We start from the raw sequence: 21563 nt of genomic DNA, 5'->3' as shown, positions 1-21563 counted from the left end.
TGTCGACAGCACCTACGTATACGATACCTCCCCCTATAGGAAGTTTCAAAAAGTTGATGGAAAACTTTAGAAGTATGTATCCGTGAATAGAAGCGGAGGAATCTTAACATTTCTGTTGCTGGCGACGCCACAATATCGTCTACTTATTCTGTTAATTTCGGCGGGCCACGCTACACTCGCGTCGTGTCCGTTACATCGCATTAAGAGCTTCTTTATGATAAACCTATACAAAATATAGATTTCGTCCATTGGTGCAGAAAAGTATGAAAATCATCCGCCATTTAGTACAGAAAAATACGGAAGTCGTGTGGAAATTTTGTACAAAAGGATATGGAAATCCTTGAATAACTTTAAAGATAGATATTTATGCTGCAAATTTTTATTAAGTTTTTTGCTAAAAAATATATTTGCCATAAATACCTTGTAATTTATATATAGATTTCCACACTGGTTTCGGGTTTTACCAATAGAATCATGACAATTGTGTGTCATTATAATGCTAGCAGAATTGCAAAATGCTTTACGTAACACACACAATACGAACGTGAAAGTTTCCTACGATAAGCGATTAAATACTTTCCTTTTCGTTAGTTTCAACAAGCGATTCGACATCTTTCCTCGCAGAATTATCGTTTAAGCAATATGGAAGAACTGTGAACAATCTTTAGATGAGTACTGCGTAATCATGAAGTTCGGTTCTATGTTCCTGAAACACCTTGTACACTTGTCCGCACACGCGCTTAAACCGCACGTAATTATACATATGCAGGTGGTACGTACACCACGTTAATGCACCTCACGTAATTATCCCGAGCTGGACAGGAGTCGTCTAACTTTTGCCGCGAGTAATCCGACTGGTAGTCCTGTCAGCACCCTCTACGTGGCGAACCACTCGCCCCTCAACGTCGAGAACCAGCCAGACCACACCCCCACCCCTGCAGTTACATCGTCGTGGCGACATTGCAATTTCATGTTATTTTACGTTGTGCACGGCGCAAGGATTAAATCGCGGAGTGTACTGATGGCGGATGGTCTCGCTATCCGGCTAGGATTTACCAACGTCCGGTATGATTTCGTAGTTGAAACGCGGCAATACAGTTCGCTGCCAGCGTTGATACATCGCCGACCGGGATTAGCTCGTTTCATTTCGTTTTCGTTTCGTTTCTAGTTGCTGTGCGATGAGGAGAAGAAGAACGGAGGGATGACGGTGAAGCTTTCTGGATGGAGAGGTATGAAACAGCGTTAAGCATAGGTGATTCAAGTAACGACAGGGGAGGAGGAATTTGAGGAATTGTAGATTTAGTCCGAACAATTGCTTTCCGATGGATATGGAGGGATGAGTTACGAGGCTATGAAAGAACATGGAGAAATTTATGGATCGATTAAACGAAATGCTACGTTCTGTTCTTAAAAGGATGTTTAAAACATTAATATTAAAAGAATAATAGGATATTAATCGGATATTAAAAGAAATTGAAGCAACTATTAAAGATAGCTTAATTTAAGTTGAGCCTTAACAGTAATGTTTAATTTGATTTAGCGGATATATTATAATCACCCTATCTATCTATTCTGGCTATTAAAGAATCTTTTTAGGATCTCTTAGAAACTTAAAGAAACTCATTGTCGAAAAGTTTGTCGAAAAGTTTTTCAAAAAGTCGTTGAAAGAAGCAGTGCGTATGCTACAAACTTTCCGGACACTCTAAAGAAAGTCTTTCTCGATACTGGATTTGTAGAGTGTATTAGCGTAGTTATCAAGCGATTATTGAAAAGTGGACAGCAAACGAAGCTAACGTTTGATCAGAGGGAACAGGTGATTTTTATATTGATATTTATTATATTTATGCTCTTTTATTTATTTTAATACTGCACTGGATAGATATTCCAGTCAACTGCCAATTTGTTTCATATTCTATGGATATTTGGAGAAGATGGATGACTTGTATCAATTATGTGCAAATCTCTCTCACGGCACACTTAATGTTCCTCTTACTCCTTCACTGGGTCATATGGAAAACTAGAGCATGCCGTTCTCCTTGCAACTCACTCCTCTGCTTATAATAATTTAACAATCCTTCTTTGTAATATAAATCCATCACAAGTTACCTTTAATTATGTTATATCCTATTCATTCTCCGATGATTATGCACCATTATATCGCTCGTTAAGCGGAAAGCTTTGCAAATAAGATAATCGATAAGAAGACGGCTTTAAAAGTATCAAGAGAAAAAAGACCATTGGTCCGTGAATCAAAGAATAATGACGGGCGACTTCCAACGGGTCACGTCGTGGTTAATATTCGAATCGATTCGCTGCCGAATGTAACGGATCGAAATGGGTGTAATTATCATTACCGCCGGCAGCGAATGAATTGTTAATCCGCTGATAATTCAATCGCGGTATTTACCGGGTGAAACTCAACGAGCATTGACACTCGTTCTATCTAATGCTTCGATCCCTTTTGTGCATGGTATATGTGGCAGCCCGTGAATGTGTGTGCGCGGGTCGGACAATAATCTGATGAGAGATACCTCGAAGAAATGGTGATGCTCTATAATGAGCGGTCCTCGCGCAGATCATTTTCTTAAGATAACGAGGAGAGTGGTAACTGATACCGTGCATATCGTGGCTCATCGTTTTTCGTTTCTATTTATATCTTTACGTCTATGTACGTATAGTTAATAATTAAATATCTAGTGCATACATGTATAATATAATTATATATATATATATATTTCGTACACATCTTTTGCATTAATAGGAACAATTCTTTATATAATTTACAAAGAAGATGCTAGGAGACGGGACGCCCCAAGGGCATCATTAACGTCGGTACAGTCTCGTTCGGTCCTGGCATCCTCCTTTATAATACTCCGAGCCTTTTCCAGGTGTCTCGTTTTCCCCTTCGTCTCGGCCCCTTCGGTTTCCGTCACTGGCCTTGCCACTTTCTTCTTCCTCGATATAATCATTTATTGTATTCTTCGTTCTCTAATTAATCTCTGCCTCGAAGGGGAACTACTCTATCCAATGCAGCGAAAGACACTGCGAGATACCTTTCGGCGACCCGGTTACTCTTCTCCCTCTTGCTCTCTCTGTTTTTCTATCTACGTATCGTACGACGTTCTGCTTTCTTCTATCCTTCTTCATCTTCCCACCTCAATAGCTCTTTTATTTCTGCATTTTCTTTTTGTTTTGTTTTGCGCGTAGTCGCGGGGATTAAAAACGAGGCAACGTGAAAAAAAAGGAAGGGAGAAAATAACGAGAAATACAAAAAAAAGGAGAGAGCATGGAAGAAATAGAAGGAGAAGGGAGTATGGTAGGCTTTGAACGAGTGGTAAACGAGGCGACACGAATACGCGGAAAAGCGCGAAAAGACTGGTGAATGAACACCACGCATCAGCCAGGCCACGGTTTTGAAACTTTGTCTCGGGAAACCGTGTTGTTTATAGTTTTTAATAACCCAACTTTTCGCTCGTCCCGTTGCCTTTGATCACGCGTAAGTACACCACTGCAGCGGTAATTACTTTATTTCGGACCAAGCTGATAAATTCCTTTGCGATGCGTTTCACGACGCACTATGGCGACGCTTTTAATGTACGCAGTCACAACGATACTAATAGGAATAGAAGAAGACCGACGAATATCCTTTTCATTTTTCAGTGTAATATCCTAGACTCTGCGTTCGATAACAACAGCACAAATTGTTTTTCGTGCTCTGTAAAAGCTTTCGGATTACACGAAAAATCTTTCTTACCAACATCGAGTTCGAAATTTGGTATCATCTCCCCTCTTAATTAAAAAATGCATTCGCCTTTTTATCGGATAACTGTACTACTTAATCGAGACATTCCATTTACATACAAATATTGTTTTGCCATGATATTTTCCAAAATATTTCACGAGCGTAAGCTTATTATGTCCAAGTGAAGTCGCTTGACTTTCGGTAATTTGAAGCACTTTACTAATTGAATTTGTTGTTGTACCTGACTTGCTGAGTTTCAAATAAGGTAAAAGCGAAATTCTTCCGACCATTCTTCGACTCAAAAAGAACCACAGTTACTGGGTAATGTAGTATTCTTTCCAGTGTTGCGGGAATACATTGGTTGCTTGGACTAAATCAATTCTTTGTAAATTTTCTGTTTAGTCATGTTTTGTGTACATAACATTTTTATGATTATAACGAAGACCATCATCAACGTTAACATTTCATAGATATGCAATCGTTTGAAGTCAAATGGTTTGAATACAAATAACTTGATTAATCTGAACAATACTTTCAAGTTTAATATAGAAACTACATTTCTCATCCTCAATAATATCCTTTTATCTGCTCCTTCCTTTTTTTTTTATAAAATGTATTTCTAACCAAAAGAAGAGATCGCGCTCCACCATGGAAATTCACACGAAATATTGTTAGGATCATCGAAAACCAGAGGTGAAAACGTTGGTGGTACGAAAGGTGATCGTCGTAAAATGGAAGAAAAAATCGTACGTTTCTCCGCGGTTGAAATCCCTGGGAACGATAAACTCGTCCGCCCGTTGTTCGATCCAGTTTCACTGGCCAACAACTATGGTACCGGTGTACGTTCAAAATTCATGGCGCCGTGCCCGGTATACTGTACTTGCACTTGCTAGCTTGGCCGCTGTAATAGATATCCTTTAATACTAACGCACCCGCTTATATGCAATGTATATACAGGGTGACCCGGCCATTTCTCACGCATTTATTGGCCGGCAGGGCAACTTTTCCAATGAATCAATATCGACCGCTTTGTCCGTTGTCCTTCGTCGTTACGTTTCGTTGTTCGACAAGTTGGCCACAGTTTATGCAAGATTCATCCACCGTGAGTCAACGACCGGTAAAATGTAAAATTTTAGAAGTATCCGTTTCGCGAAAATTTCTATGTCGATAGTCTTCGTTGTTAACATTCTATGCTTCGCTCTCCTGTGCAAAATTCGTGCGAATTTGAATATTTGAAATTTGTACACGACAGCTGAAGAGAAACGAGAATTTGCGCTTTCTATGATTCGTTCGTTGATAAATTTTCAATAACGTATTCCGTCCGTGAGAATTCATTTCATGAATTTTTGAGAATTTCGAATATCGATCTCTCGACAGGACAAAGACTCATCAAGATGACTTCTGTTTGGACGTTAACCGGTTATATTTTTATAAACCATCAACCGATTTCCCGGTGAATACAATGGCTATTATTTCGTTGATTAAATCAATAGATATGAGGTCGTGTAAAAGTGGATCCGACTTTATTGCACGTACCGGATAGAATTTTGTCCGGCGGGCCAGCGTGTAACGGTCATATTTCTCCGAGCCAACGCGTACAAATTTTCATCATTTATTTAGCCCGCGGAAACTGTTTTCGAATTTTTATCGGCACCCTTGCTATTAACCTCCTTCCCTCCCCCATTTATCGATTCGTCGCCTGGTTACGCGGCGTATAATTGGATACTGGATGGAAAAATATGGGAAAAAGGACCGTGTTACGAGTTGCTGATTATGTAATGAAATCATTTTATGGGTTTACAACACTTTATGAAAAATTCTAAATTTTCGTATTTTACATGTTTCCATTTGCTATTTGAAACTCTCTTGCATATAATATTTTACGAATTTTAAAGTGCAAATTACTACGGGTTAAAAGTCTTTATAACTATTTGTGTCTCTTTTTTTAATTATTCTGTTGAAAAAAGAAGTTTGAGTTCAAACAGCATAAAACCGAAAACCTATATCGCTATTTTAGCTGTGTAACCGCGAAAAGCATCGAGAATCGCGTTCCGCACAATCTGTTAATTTCGGCGGGCTACGCTGTTTGCAAATTATAAATTACTGTAATAAACAGAAATATTTTCTTTCCCTCCACTTTTTCTGATTTTCTTTTACGTTACACGAAAAGTGCCCTAATAATCAGCTTATACGATATATAAATTTCATCTGCGATTTTGTACAGAAACATATGAAAACGTGCCGCAGTTACAATATTAAGAAATTAATATACAGCTAGGATAAGAGCCATAGTTAGAAAGCTTCGGATAACCAACTTATTACGTAACGAAGCAACGGAAGAAAGAGCTCGAGAGCGGATACGTCGGTATATCGCGACACGGGATTCACCTTGACCCTCGAATGTAACGCGGCTGTAGTGTCCCTGATGCAATATAAGAGGGAGCCGTATACAGGTGAACTCCATATGGATATAGGAGAGTTATAGAGGTCGATTTCGTAAGCGATATTACGGAAGAGGCATGGGAGCGTTTGCTTCGCTACCGTCCTGTATACGTAAAGCCGTTAGTGGCAATATAGTATCTGTATACGGTGCCAGCCAACATAACGTTTCGAGGTGATATTATATATTGTTCGTAATCGAAGATCTCGTAAGACCTTTCGATCCGACCGGAGATATTGGAAGCGTTGCTAGTTATGAATTTCCTTCTTACCGAGCCAACTTTACGACGGAGTTCGCGCACTAAATTCTGTTTCTCGAGCGACGCGAACATCCGCGATGTAAGCGAACGAAATTTTACGACTGAATTGGGGTGAACGGAGCCAGTGGGACGTAGAAGGGAGTGGGTTAAGTTCGAATGGGTCGAATACAAAAGCGAGGATAGTCTCGATAAAGTTGAACCATCGAATTATTAGATTACCGGAAAGCCAAGGAAGAAGAATATGCGGGATCGAAGAAAATATTCGTAGCTGCTGCCTGGCTCGATACCATTTCTGGAAATATCTAAATGTCGAACCGGGTAATTGATTTGCGATTCAATCAATCAACAATTATCCTGCCTGCTCGATGTGTTCTTGAATATTTATGGCGAATGAAATATTGGATATTCGATGATTAAATTTTCATAGGCGATAGTTCCATTTTTATTAATATTGACAGGAACACCAGCTTGCTATTGTATATGTAATTTTCTCTATAAATCACTGGACACTTGCTAACTTCAACCCCTTAAGCCGATAATTATTCATGGACAAACTAGTAACTCCGGAGATAATTAATTTGGGAATTCAGTAAGTTTTGTGGCAACTGCTTTGAAGTTATATACAAAAAAACTAGTAGTAGGTAACCCAAATAATTCCATTTATTCCTGCTATAAGCCATTTAAGCGAAAAAGCGTTAGGATTAACAAAAATACATTCATTGTATCGATTAAAAATTTTCATTTCTGAAATTTACATTATTTATCATTTGAACGTTTCAATTTGAATAATTTTGTAATCAATATTATTCAAAACTTACGGGAACGAACGACATTTCGTTGTTCATGTGCATGTGTATGTATGAAACGAAATTATCTGTAAAAAGCATAACTTATTCTTGGAATCTCCGATAAAATACACCAGAAATGGTTCGCTCGTCGATTATCCAACTTCTTAATCGAGAAGAACGACTTAATTTCCCGAAGACGTTGCCCGCGAACAGGATCGAGCAAAGCCAGATGGTTTCGTGATGCTTGGGTAAAAAGGTTTTTCGCAAAACCAGGAGTTCCGCACTCGCTCATCAAATATGAAAAAGCGGAAAAGAATGGTGGATAAGACTGGTAGAAAAAGGGGTGAAAGGACAGAGTATAAAATATTTCCAGACTCGCGAGTGTATCGCGTTTTCGCTCGTATACGTCGGCTAACACACAAGGCTAAAGTATTTTTGCTATGGATATGAACTTCGCGCGTCTCGGGAAATTTCAGATCCAGCACGATCCACGATTCCCACTGTCGCTGATAACGATGCGATTTTTATAAACGGACTCGCTTTCGTGAACACGGACTCGTTCCATTTCACGCTTCAAGGATGACACCGTTTGCATTTTATCGTTCCGCGTTGTTCTTCCCGGGGAGTTGAGTGTTTCATTGTGCCTTTGGATTAGAAATTTATTGTTCGTTTCTATTTAGAATCCGTAGAATAATTTTGAAAGCAGCAATTACAGTCTTTCGTTGGTTTTCTATCTGTTAAGAATCGTTTACTAGATTACGCAAGTTACTACAATTCGTACGATAAAGTTTTCTAAACTTCAATCCATCTTAACAATGTTTAGAATGTTTATGGCAATGATTCGAAAATAATTTATTAATAAAAAATTGCTCCGATTACAGGGTGTCTTTAATTCTCTCCGAATGTTCCTATATTTCTAATAACTCTTACTCTTCCCGAATTTGAACAGATACAAAAGAATCGACCGAATATCTTATTTATTCGCAGCAGTCAATGATGAAATTTAATTATTCTCGTGATAAATTTCTTTAAAATTTAATATAACCAATTTATATGAAATTTCTGCTTCGTTAAGGCGTATGATAGGAAAAAATCGAAGTTATAGACCTGGCAAATTCAAACCTCAGAAAAAGATTTCATACGCGCCGAGCTGATAATCAAACGTTCGATATTGCGGATGAACGATTGGTGGCGGTGGTTAAAATCGAAAGCTCGAAAAATGCCTTACGTCCTTCGTAAATCGTCCATCACGGGGTCGAATCCATCGACAAGCCAGACGAGGCCAAGCAGCTCGTTCTTCTCTCCTACCTGAACCTTGTCGATTAAGGTAAAGACGATGGAGAAATCCCTTTCTATATCCCTGTTCGAGTACGCTACACCATCTCAGACTCCTCTACTCTTCACCGCCTATATATCCGCCATTATCGAATTTATTTGAAATCGAAAGGAGCCACCGCGATCAGGCGCAACGATCCCTCGATAGGGGCTAAACTCGCTGGAAATTGAGTATCAATCCGTAAGTAAGGAGTCTGTGAGCAAGCAAGGATACCCCGTGGGAAATGTAAGCCTCCGCTACTTCTTCTTTCCCACCTTAGCTCGTTCGTTCGTTCTCGCGCAGGGCTATCCTGAGAGTCCGCTATCTCTACTTGCACCGATTTCGTCTACGCTTCTCCTATTCCATTTCTCTTTCCTCTTCTCGCCTTTACCCTGTTGCATCGTCGACATCTCTTCTACCACTACAGTCTCACCTATACGTCCCCTTGTTTCTCGAAGCGTGTTCTTTGCCGCCGGTGATGCTGTTCCCCGAACGATTCACCTTGACGCGGCGTGAGTAATGTGTGTCGCTTTTCCGTTCGCGAGTCGTAAATAAATCGGACATTCGTGATCGCCGTTATTGTGGGAAGAAAAATCATCCGTTCACGCTACCAAACGTGGATATTCTTTTTTAATAAGCCTGACGCTTCGAGAATCTGATGGATAGATATTGGCGTAAAGAGTGAGAAGAGATCGATTAAACGGGGAAGCGAAATTCGAGATAATTAAGAATTAAGAGATTGTGAGAGAAAAGTTACATGTTTGAATATTAATAAATCTATCACTATATTTAACGAGTATTTGATCGTGACTGCTTTCTCTGATTCGATAGCGAAGCTATTTGATCAGAGAATAAGACGTAATTAGAGATAGGTTTTACATTTATAATCCTCTGCACTCTGAGTTATATTCATCATCTTATCACGACTTATCTATCTTCGATATGTTAAATTCGAAAACTATATTTTGATTACTAGATGAAACTTTTAGTAGAAGAACTAAAACGAAATTCAGCGTCTTTACTTTAGTTCAATATCATTAGATTACAAAGAGCTAAAAATTGACAAATCTAGACACTTCAGGAATTCTATAGAATTCTTAATCCGATCTAATCGTCACTCCGTAGCATCCAGCGATATCCGGGCGTTTCGCGAAAAATCGGATTGACTCATCGGTGGATCGTATAAATTCAGCGATGGAGAGCGTTAATTACGCGGTCTCTGTCGAACTATGGTTCGCAACACTCGCACGCGGCCACCATAAATCCGTAGCGGTGGTCAGCCGAAAGGTTACACCGTCCTCCGCGATATTACTCAACGCCATTAAATATCGCGTTTCGCGCGGCAGGATTTCGGCAATAACGATAATGAAACAACGGGAACAAGCAGCGGCGGGCATGAGTGTTTTTTCTAACGATCGCGAGCTCGTTTCGACGAGCTTGTTATCAGGCTCGCAGCTCGTAACGAGCGCCTCTCATCCCCTGGCTTTCGGAGGCCGCCACCAAGGGGCTCGGTTAATTATAAACCGGGAATTAACCGGCCCACGTAAAGAAGTGGCAAGTGCAAACGACGATTTCCGCGATACCGGGCGCGATACAACGATTCCGGTAATTACGGCGAATTATATTAACCAGCTTGCTGCCCTTCCCCCTTTGTTTCGCGCCTCTGTTCGCGTGGCGTTAGGAGCGAATCTTATCTGTGTTGGTAACCGGTTGTATAGATTGCACCAGAGGCCTGTTGTACCAACGGCGAAACTCGCCTGAAACTAATTTCCAACGACGTGACAGGAATTGATTTTATTAGGAGTGTGTGTTATACCACGTTACAGAGAAATGTTCAGACAAAGTTTTGGGATGTAGCAAGTCCATTTTCAGAGATATAGCTGGTTGAATATTGGCGAGGGAATTGGTGATTGGGCGTATGCAATAGAGTGCGTGGTAAGATCAACGGAAAGGACGAGGCTAGCGCGGATGGTTTCTTTCGTCAGCGGGAATCAGTAGATCGAGACGTAAGCGATCAGACACGGAATCAGGATGTTGCATTCGCTCGTCGAGAAGCAATTGATTTGATTCTGTAACGTTAAGTGATCTGTAATGTTGAGAAGAACTTTATACGTGTTTAACATGCTGATTGCCGTGAAATATGAAAATTCGAGGAACACTCGTGTTCATTATATTTGAATTCTTTTGATATTACATTAGCGATATAAACTACTAAATGTAGTACAAAACGCATAAACGATTTTATTTCTTTACTAACGACGTATTGTATTGAAACAGGCGGTATTCCTTTTTGAGAAAATATAGAAGATTTGTCAGGTAATTAGCGTGTTAATGCGTTCAAGAGAAATCTACAAAAAAAAAAAAAAAAAAAAAAGAAAAGGGAAAGAGATATATACGAAAGAAGAGGCAGAGAATAATTTTTCAATTCGTTTTCTCTAAACACACAAAGCGAAAGCCGCTGCAGAGCTTAAACTATCTGGAGCTTGATAAACGTCCGACATGACAGATGATTCGATTCGTCTTCTTATCAGCCATAACGGGCTCGAGTCAACAATATATCACCCCATTCAAAAACCATCCGACGATATTAAAATCTCGAGCCTCTCCATCACGTTGGCCCAACCCACCGGCGTCTGAACAAACCGTTCCAACTCTACTTGACGGTCTAATCGGAATCACTCGAGGCGATCGCAGTAGAATGGCACTCTATAAGTGCAACAAGCGACGCGAGGCAGAGCGTATTTGCATCGATTAGGAAACAAGGATAGCAGAAGAGAGAGGATGATCTCGCTGAAGCGCGGCGAATCGCGCTTCATTACCAAATAAAAGCCGCTTACCCGCGGATTTCCACCGATGATGGTTGCAAGCCGTTTTGCATATCCAAAGGTGTCAGTGTTCTATTCGTGTTTCCCAACACGAATTCGTTCCGTTTCCTCGTTTCAGCTCGGCGAATATCAAAGTCAGGGATCGTGGCAGTATCTCGCGACGAAATAACGTGAATAGACGCACGTTGCGCTTGAAATGCAACAGCGTGTCAGGCGAATTCGGCCGAGCGAAAATGACCAGAGAGGTGCTTCATAAAGAAATTCAACGCGCGATTCCGGAAATAATTTCGACGTGGGAAAAAAGCAAGATCCGTCGGGGGGAAAAAAACGTCGGGAATATTAATTCTTCTTTGCGTAGACCGGTCAAGCGGCAATTGGAATTTTTGAAAGGACAGCTTATTACCAAGGTATGTTTTATCAATCATGAGTAGAGGAATGAATGAGGGTATTTCTGTGTAAACATGGTGACCTTTTTTCTGAGTTATATCGGTAAGTATATATCGGAGAATCGAGCTCGTGCAAGTTTTCTTGTTTCGACCTATTTACCATTTAAACGATATATGTAATTGTAGGACAGAGATTTTAAATTTTCAATTCTTTCTTTCCTGCTTTATTTGATAGTCACAAAAACACTTGCCCTTAATTTTTCTATGTATTACACGAGAAGTAAGGAAATGTTTAGAAATGAAAAAAAAATGTATTTGCAGTTCTGAGATTAATTTTTAATGTTATTACAACTCTAAAACTGTAAACATATGACTGCGAGTGGCTACACTACAATGACCATGGGACGAAGATTTTAATCTATTAAGAGATCCTATGAGTTAATTGGGAAACAAATTCATAGAACATGTTTAATATCACAAACTTACGGAACTGAATCCCATGACCTTAAGCAGCCACACGGTGAGCGCCAGGTTCAGGATCACGATGACCATCAAAGTGAGCACCAGAGAGTACAAACACCTTTTCCTCCATCCATAAACACCTAACCTGAATCCACCTTTACATGACGCGGTGCCGGAAGTGTGGTCCTCGAGAATCGGAGGTGTCGTCCTTGATGATGGCCCTGCCGACTGTCGCACGTTTCGACCTCCGGTCGACGTGCACGGCTCGTCCGACCAGCCTGACTGCCCTCGAGACATTCTGAAATCACAAACGAGTCAACTGAAACATCTGTCCTCTCTCGTTGTACGAGTTCTCAAGCGATAAACACGTTGAACACGTGTCATCGTGAACATTAATGTTCTCTTTGTTCAACTTTGGGAAACTAACGAAGTTTAAACCGCCCTTTTTAGTCCTTTTAGTTAATCGTCCTTAAATAAGTAAGATTGCAATAAAATACGGTTTACTATACGATTTGTATTTATTATATGCGAGCAGGAAATTTAATTTATAAATTTTCTATAAGTTGTTGTAAACTATTAACTCAACTGACACCTAACTAGAAACTTCTATGAGAAGTTAATAAAGCCGCATTAAATTTAACAGAAGAAGTAGTAGAAAGAAGTTAATAAAGAATTAAAAGTTAATGGAGATATCTTAACTTCAGTTAGTTTTATTCTTTACAAATGTGAATGTGATATGATTTATGTTTAATAAAGATTAAACGATACGTAAGAGAATATAAGATTGCTAAATAAAAAAATTATTATGTATAAAGAATTGCTAATTGGAAGTTAATAGAATCACGTTGATACACGTAGAGTGTGTGTTAAAGTCACCGAAGGGGACAGGAACAGCGTGCGTTATTTCTGGTCAGTAGAGCGAGACGTCAATGGTCAGACGAAAGCGCCTTTTATTATATCTAGAAGTGTTTAATGATATTTCTCTTATACTCGTGGCTGCTATGGAAGACTTAGCGATCCGAAATTTTACGACTTATTAAAGAAATATTTGTGTAGTAACTCTAACGTCACAAAACTAAAGACAGTTCTTCTCAGTCGAGCAATGCTTAAATTAAATTTTCCCCTTCTTATCTTTAAATTTCAGAAAACTTGGTACGTATTTCAAGCAACAGATGGCAAGAGACTTCTAAACGATAACGCACAAAAAAGTTGCAGTTGCATAGAAAAAACAAAGAAAAAGGACGAACGAAGCCTTAGAGCATAATTGCCAGCGATTAATAAGGCTGTAATTACCAGGCCATTTTTTCCCGATGATTTATCAACGATTTATGTCTCGTCCTCGCACACCGGGTGCAGAAAATTGGTCGTGGATGGGGAGAGGAACAGAACCGTGAGAAGACTGATCTCCGGTTCTTACTTCTTGAAACACGAGCCTTCCTTCATACGTGCCCTGCGTCCAAACATCCCACCCATTTCCACACAGTCCATTTTGCACCGAACCAGCACTGAAAACACGCTATGCCTTTTTCTTTTTTCCCTGAACGCGATACGATTTTGGTAACAGGCAACGGGATCAGATTTTTGTCCATGAGTAAGAAAGATCAATCATACGAAGCATCGGTAAAGAAGCCGCTGAATCCGAAATTAGCGTGGCAAATAGGGGGCCGTAAAACCGCGTACAAAATGGTGTGGTGGAGAACCAGAGGATTATCAAATGGCAGATAATTAACGGCGGTAGAGGCGTGCGCGCGTGAAAAATGGACGAGCCGGGAAAAAGAGCGGGAAGGCGATTAAAAGGGAACAGAAGAGGAAAAAGGAGAATCGATAAGCGAAACCATGTTCCGGGGAAGGAGAATGTAAGAGGAAAGGAACGAGGGAACTTATGTAAATCTGACTGCGAAATAGCGGACGTAACTCTGTGCCTTAATCTCTTGCCTCTCGGTCGCCGCTGACTCGAACGCTTTTACTTGACTTTTACTTACGCTTTCTTACCTTTTACTTTCTTCTTCTAGTCAGTCTTTCAAAATGTGGTCTCGGAATATTCCTTTTTTATTCTAATTTTTATTTTAGCCGTTCGTTTAAATGAAATATTAATCACGCGTAATTTCTTTAAAACGTCATATATTTAATCAAGGTGATTTCCAGGCGATTCAGTGTACTTTCTCAGCAACTAACTGGTTTCATCAGCCCACATTTGCAAGCACTATCAATCCTAGAATTGAAGAACTCTGGAGAATCGAGCTGTTTCTATTTAAATTGCAAATATTTTTATTGAAATTCAGTTCCAAATTTGAAATTTACTTATTATTACAGTCTACTTTAAATTAATTGACAACTTAAAAAATTGTTTAGATAGAATGAAGCGTTCATGTTTTCCACAATTGTTGTGGCAATTTTTCTTTCAAATTTATAAAATATCATTATGAATCCTATTGACACAATGTATAATACGTGATTTATAATAATCTTTTTATTCCTTAATATATTGATGGTTAACGATGTCACAAAATTTAACGAGCAAAACAAATTTAACGTCAAATTAAAACTTTGAAAAAAAAAACACATTTCATATGCTCCAACCTAATTGTTCTCATGTCTTGTCTGTTCTTTTTTGCGTGCCGCATATACACTGTGAACAATTATAAGGGAAGTGAAAACATCGAGAGACAAATGGGACAACTGGCGGAAAAGAAGGAAGACAAATAGATGGGAACACTGGCATAAAGCGAAAGAGAAGTGGCACAAGGGATGGAAGAAGAAAAGGAGAAAGCAAGAGTGGGGCATGAGCTAAAATATTCAATGCTACCCTTTTGCCTTCTTGTGGATAATTATACCTCTCGTGGATATAAAGAGCTTGGTCGCCCGAAATTAAAAGCTCCGAAGATAAGCTCCTGCGGGGAAGAGAGCCGCCAGCTTGCTTTTCAGGACTAGGAAAGTGTACGATTTTCAGCAAGGGAAACAGCCAGAAACGGGGATGGTGAGAGGAAAAGGGAGAAAGACAAGAGAAGAGAAAGAAGGATTAACGATTATAAGGACGCTGCCACAGCTGCACGCCTCATCGAAGATTGTATTTAACGAAGGTCTTTAATCTGGCGAGCTTTTTCGGATTCCGGACTCGATTTTCGATATTAATTTCTGTCGCCCTGCTCGTTCCCAGGCACCATAAATAAAACGCGGACACGCGGAAGTAAACGGCTGCAAGGTTTGACATTCTTGATTTTGTACAATATTCACAGACCTGTGAACCATCATTGCGAATATTCAACCATTTTGGGATCGATTATTTCCTGATAAAATTCGTTCTATTTATGATTAGATTTTTCCGAAAAGTGACATATTATATATAATAAAATATATAAATATATATATATTGATATCATATTTATTGATATTATATCGAATATTAAACTCCGCTTGGAACTCACAACGATATTATTGAACTATAAACATGACTTTTTTATTGATATTAACTTTTATATTAATAATAAAAGATGAATTCTCCGTTAACAAAAACGAAGAATAAAATCTTTTTTTAAAATGTGACCTTCTCTTCGTTGCCAACACGCGTATTAAATAATTCTAACCTCTATTAACCTTAACTTCCAGTACCTTATTTCAAAGTGCTTCGCTCTATAATTCTGTTCTGGTTTTACTTTAAAAATCACAGAAGCGTAATGGCTGCAACTCGTTTCGAAGCGACGATTTTTTGCCCCGTAGAAACGTACGAACATTTGAAGTCGATTCGAACAGGAAGGGGTAGTTTTATACGCATTCGAAAGTCGTTACCGTGGCGCAAGAGGAGTAAACCGGGAGAAACGGTGAGATTCAGGTTCAAGGGGCAATTACAAAGCGGAAATATACGTCGGATCATAAATACCGTCGGACGTATGTTAAACGGGCGCTGGAACTTTTGACGTAACGCGAAGTTAGCGCGGCCACCGCCATAATTTCACGGTTTCAAGCCCAAAGAGCATTACAAGTTGCGAAATTATCACTGTACTAACGTACGACCGTGTTACACGTTTTTTCCTCCCGTCTCGACATCCGCGTGTACGTATTCTCCGTTTTCGCCCCCTTCGTCCGGCTTTGGCCGCATAACTTCCGTGATAAATAGCGCTTTGTTTAAAACGAATTAAACGAGTGGCCGGTTGCTTACGCGTCGCGTAGCCGCTCGGTTAGAATTGTGGCTTTCGAATGCAGGACACGCGAACCTGCGCGCGATGAATTCCAAACCGTCGACGAAGATGAAAATCTTGGAGGAAAAAGGGACGGACTTCCCGGGATGGATGGTGAATTATGATATCACACGAGATATCAATGAGATAGTCTCGTAGGGAACGTGTTTTTAGAACGTTACAGTTAATTGTATGTGATTTTAACGCGCTTCAGACTGCGGTATTACCACGAAATGATCTTTACTGTCTGTGGTTTTATACTTGTAATAATAACCGAACAATTCCAAATTCAAACTTCTTAGTTCGTATTTTTACACTCGCATTTTATGTACAAATTTCTAGATTCGAACTTCTATATTCAAATACAAACGCAAATTTTTTAATTCAACCTCAAATTTAGGTCCTTCAATTGAATCTGGTATTCGAATTTTTAGATTCGAATTCAACGTCGAATTTAGAGTTTCAAATTGCAATTTATACAACGAGAAAGAGCCGCAAGGTTGAGAGGAATCGATAATGTATAATATATATACTACATATCTTGTGTGATTCGTTTTAAAAACAGAATTCCGAGAACGTTGACAAAGATAGTTGTACGTATCTTGAGAATATGGCAGATACTTTGATTTGTTAGTTTAATAATATTTGTTTCGAGTGTAATGTTTTATAAAGAAAAGTTCTGTGCGCGACAAGTCCGAAACTTTTAGTCTTCATACGGTTAATTAAATTCGAAACGGTGACAAGTAAACGTGATGGAAAGGATATTAAGCAAACCACAGCGACTGGAAGTTAATTTCCCTGCTAGGATGGGTAATAACGATATTAACCATCCGTCATGCAGGACAACGTGATTAATTCACGAAGGAAAAATATATCTGTATTTATACGAAATGCGGATCAAACGAAGGACCGTATCGACTATCTCATTTCCTCGTCGGATATCGTCTTGGTGACGTTATTTTGTGTACAATGTCCATTGTAATTTCTCGATTTCTTCGCGACAAGATTCTCAGGTTCGTTAAATGTTTCTCTCTGAAAACTAACTCCACTCTTCGTCTATTTTTCGTTTCTGTTCAATAACTATAAAGAAGAACGAACGATCGATCACCATTCACTTTGCTTTTGATGGACAGAACCACGACGAGGTATACTATTGTTCAAAGGTATCCAATATCCACTTACTTGTTTTTAAAAAGATATATTTTAGTCGTAAAATTATAGATGAATTGAACTGGGATGATTTTATATCTTTAGAATCATCATAGACTCGTTATAACAAAATTGCACAAGGTTAACACTAGAAATACCGATCTATAATATAACATCTAAATATGTTACCTAATTAGACTTAAAGCAGTATGATGAAGATGAATAATGACGATAATGAAGATGAATGAAGATGAATGTATGTAATCATATTTCTGTCTGAATAAAAGCACTTATATGTTTTTAGTAATTGCAAAAACAAAAAATCTAATAGATCATTTTTACTAGTTTAGAACCAGAATTGACGTTTGTAATTGGCAATCTTTGCAGAGCTATTTTATAACTTGACAACCTCTATATTTTCCGATCGTTTAATTTGTCAATTATAAACCAACCAACAAAAGATCAGTTCAGACATTATAAAAATTAATGAATTACAAAAATTAATTAATAAATTGAGGAATATATTATTACCATGTCTTTCAATAAATTATTCAAATTTCTAATCTAGCGATTCCATGAAGAGATAGCGAATGTTACTTCCAATTATTAATTTCTCATTCAATTATGTTCTTTGAATGAACTCAAATGATGTTACTATGATAATGTATTCATCTTGTATTCAGGAATTATTCGCGAGGATATTCTTCTTTTCACATGTTTCGTGACAACGAACGTCCAAGCAATAGTTTCTAGAGACTCGGTGGATACCCGAGATTCTCTTGGAGCGCGATGGTTGCTCCTATTCGAGCCATGCCAGGCGTCTAAAGGAATTCTGTCGATCGTAATCGGCCAAGCTGCCTCCATTGTGCTATCCCAGTTTCGACGAGTTTCCGCCAAGATTGACCTTTCGGATGGAGTCAAGTAGCCTTTCGAATTTTTGACGAGTAGCAATTATTCTCCTCTGGCCGCGTTTCGACCAACTTCTAGCCCACGTTCTATCCACATGTTAATCGCGAAACTTACGAGCCAATTTTCTAGAGGTTTCGAGAAGCAAGGCAATCATATACTAACGTTTAATTACGAAGAAAGTTAGAGCAACAAAAGTGTAATAATATTCTTGAACTATTTTCCGATTACAGATATTAAATAGAAACAAAAACTTTCGAGTAGAGAATGTAACAATTGAAGGATTTTCAGCAGTAAGGAGGCAGCCTTAAAATTGAAATTATATCCATTGAAAGAGGAAGAAAATCATAAGTTTCGCAGACAAAGGTGCAAGAATTTATTACTACGAGTATTAGTTGACTCACCATCGATTGAATTTATAGCGAGTTTCAAGAAGTAATTTCATTTTGAGTTGACGTTTATCGATTTGCCGGAATTACTGGAAAGTAATCAAAAGTAAGTAGAAAGTGCTGCTTCCTAACAGCTTCGAAATCTTTCAGCTTTCTTTTTTTGTATTATAATTCTTCTTGCAAAGGATCGCCGTCAAATTTTCCACTAAACGATGTTCGAAATTCCATATCAAGTATCTCTCATAATTCCAAAATACTTTGTACCTCTCCTACCAAAATTCTCTGAATCAAGAAAGCGTGTGCAGTAAAAGGCGTGTTCGCCTGCTGGTTCTAGAGCATACAGGTTAATTGTTTTCTTGTTGACGTTATTGCCGGAAAGCCAACGACTTATCGGGTGGTTAGTCGAAAACCACAGTTCTGTGGTTGTTCAGCGGGAATGGGCGCAAAGGGGTCGATTGAAGCAACGTTCGGAACAGAAAGGGGTGTGACGTCGACGGAGGTAGTCCGACTTGGTGCTGTCGGCGCCGCTGGTGGTATCTAGGTGGTCTAGCCCTTCTCGCGCTATTGCCGCAAGCCAAACATAGTTTAAAGCGAATTGCCGTTAATGAAGACTCATTCGTCGTAACATCTAAGAGGCTATGCTGTACGCCGACTTCGCTTCGAGACCTTCCTTTTCTTACGTTTCCTCCTTACCCAGTTCCCTCTTCCTCCGTCTACCCTTGCACTTTCTTTTTCTCCAGCTATTCTTACTCTCGGTAGGACAGCGCGGAAATTGCTCGGCAATTTCCATGAAAAATGCCAGAGGTTTACTGTACGACCGCAACGAACCGCGGCTGTCCTCGTCTAGTTTGCCGCGGAAATTACGCTACCTTCCTTCCTTCCTTCTCTCTTTCTGCCCTTCGCTTTGTCTGTCTCTCTTTTCCACTATTCTGTTGTCAGGTCGTTTCAATTTTACCACGCCGGCCAGTTTATTGAAATAAAATTGCTCGCTAGCTGATATTCGACTATATTTCCTGGACTGCTTCGTCCGGAACTGGATTACCATTGCCGGGTAATTACGAAAATCTTGTATGATTCCTAGAGTTCGCTATTTTACGTGTACCCTCGAGCGGGGTCTTCCTATCCGTTGTCGAAACGAGAGCTCTGGTATACGTCACTTCGGGAATATAAATAGAGGGAAAATGTGGTATGGTCGTGGAGCCGGTGTTTTTGATACCATAACTTAATGAAGGGAATATTGTTGGACGTTTCTAGTGGACGATTCAGTCGTTTAGGGCGAATCGGAAGCAGTTGAAAGAAGTTGTACGTTTAGTCAAGGCTATCACCTGCGGGCGAAGAACAATTTTCATGATGTACGAGAGATTTGAAACTTATGATACTCCGTAAAAGAAATGTACTTGTACATAGAAAATATATATCGTGCATGGGAAGCCTTTAGAAGAAAGTTGCCGTGAAAGAATCGTCGTGAAAATGTGGATGAATCAATTATGTCATAATTAATTAAGATCGTAGCTACTACAAAGTTACGAAGTATCGAAACTACAAAGAATTAAATATAGTTCTACTACATAAAAAATCGTCAGTGCGGAAATCGTTTGCCGCAATCACCGGTGGCACAGTTATTGGCCTCTACAATTCAGCCATGAGCTAAAACCCAGAAATCACAACATCCTCTTACTCTACTATAATTCCCGTAGCGTTTAAAACTCGCCCAAAAAGCAGGAAAAAGGTGAAAAGAAAAACAGCAAAAAAGCTTGCCTCCAAAATCCAGTAGAACGTTTCAGAGGTAACTATAGATAGCCGGGGGAAGCGCGAAAAATTCCATTCGGGTTTCGTCGAGTGGCGACGATCGGCGTGACGTATTGGTCAGTGGCGCGACGAGAATCCGCGTGAAATACGTGGCCGCGTGGTCCGGCCGTATTCACCGGAATCGTCGTCGTCCACGAACGATTTCCTAAAACGCGAATCACCGAGTGATTTACCGGAAGCGAGGCTGAGCGTAGTTCGCAAATATCCATTAAAAGACAGATCGACAACGCCGGCGAAAATAAACACTTCATCGGATCGAGATCTGACGTCGTGTAGGATTCCGCGTGAACACGCGTTGACCAAGCCTGATGCGGGCCCCCGCGTTTCACAATGTGGTTATGTTTAACGGGCAGATAAGCATTTACAGGGCAATCATTCGGGTCTATCATCGATTTATCGGTGAAACGGCCGACGAAGTAAATTAAAAGGGCAGGTGCGCCGATTATTAACGCCCGCATACACGCCAACCGAACCGACACCGGTCTCTCCTCTCCTCCCTCTCTCTTGGTACGTTTTCGATCACGGCATGGCTGCTGCCGGCGCGTACCTCGCGTTCTCATCATTAATATCAATCATCGTCATCGACATTCCGCCGCTTTTCCCGCCCGATAGTACGCCATGATGATCGATCGGCAACCTCCGATACTGTTGTCGAAGACAAGCTGGAAATAAACGTCGATTTCACGGCTCGAAATCTGTAGTCGCCCTACGTTTACCAACGCGTACACGACATGCAAATGTTTCGAACGAGTACGAATATTGTATCTGTAATAATCTGTATACACATATATACTTTAGAACTATTGCCGTGTAAGGTTAATGGTTTTAATAATGTCTTTTGTACACGCAGAGAGAAAGGTAATGAAAATTATAATATCGTGGAGGCAATCATCGGCGCATCGCTACCCGAATGAAATC

The 21563-nt window shown here is 39.7% G+C and overlaps 1 protein-coding gene across 4 annotated transcripts in view; it reads right to left on the bottom strand.

Moving 5' to 3' along the window:
• The window catches only part of LOC100643642 (zeta-sarcoglycan), a 186209-nt gene that overhangs the window by 13999 nt on the left and 150647 nt on the right, over positions 1–21563 (bottom strand). For 3 of the 4 annotated variants that reach the window (XM_048409987.1, XM_012320207.3, XM_020868163.2), the window contains one exon: positions 12242–12515. In XM_048409987.1, coding sequence (XP_048265944.1) covers positions 12242–12515 — 274 coding nt within the window. Of the gene's footprint in view, positions 1–12241; positions 12516–13510; positions 13536–21563 lie in introns of those variants that run through there. The other variant, XM_048409996.1, reaches the window with a different exon arrangement.

Source organism: Bombus terrestris, chromosome 2 (genome assembly GCF_910591885.1).
Source record: "Bombus terrestris chromosome 2, iyBomTerr1.2, whole genome shotgun sequence".
In the NCBI taxonomy this organism is placed as follows: Eukaryota; Metazoa; Arthropoda; class Insecta; order Hymenoptera; family Apidae; genus Bombus; species Bombus terrestris.
This window is presented reverse-complemented; position numbering and strand designations above follow the sequence as displayed.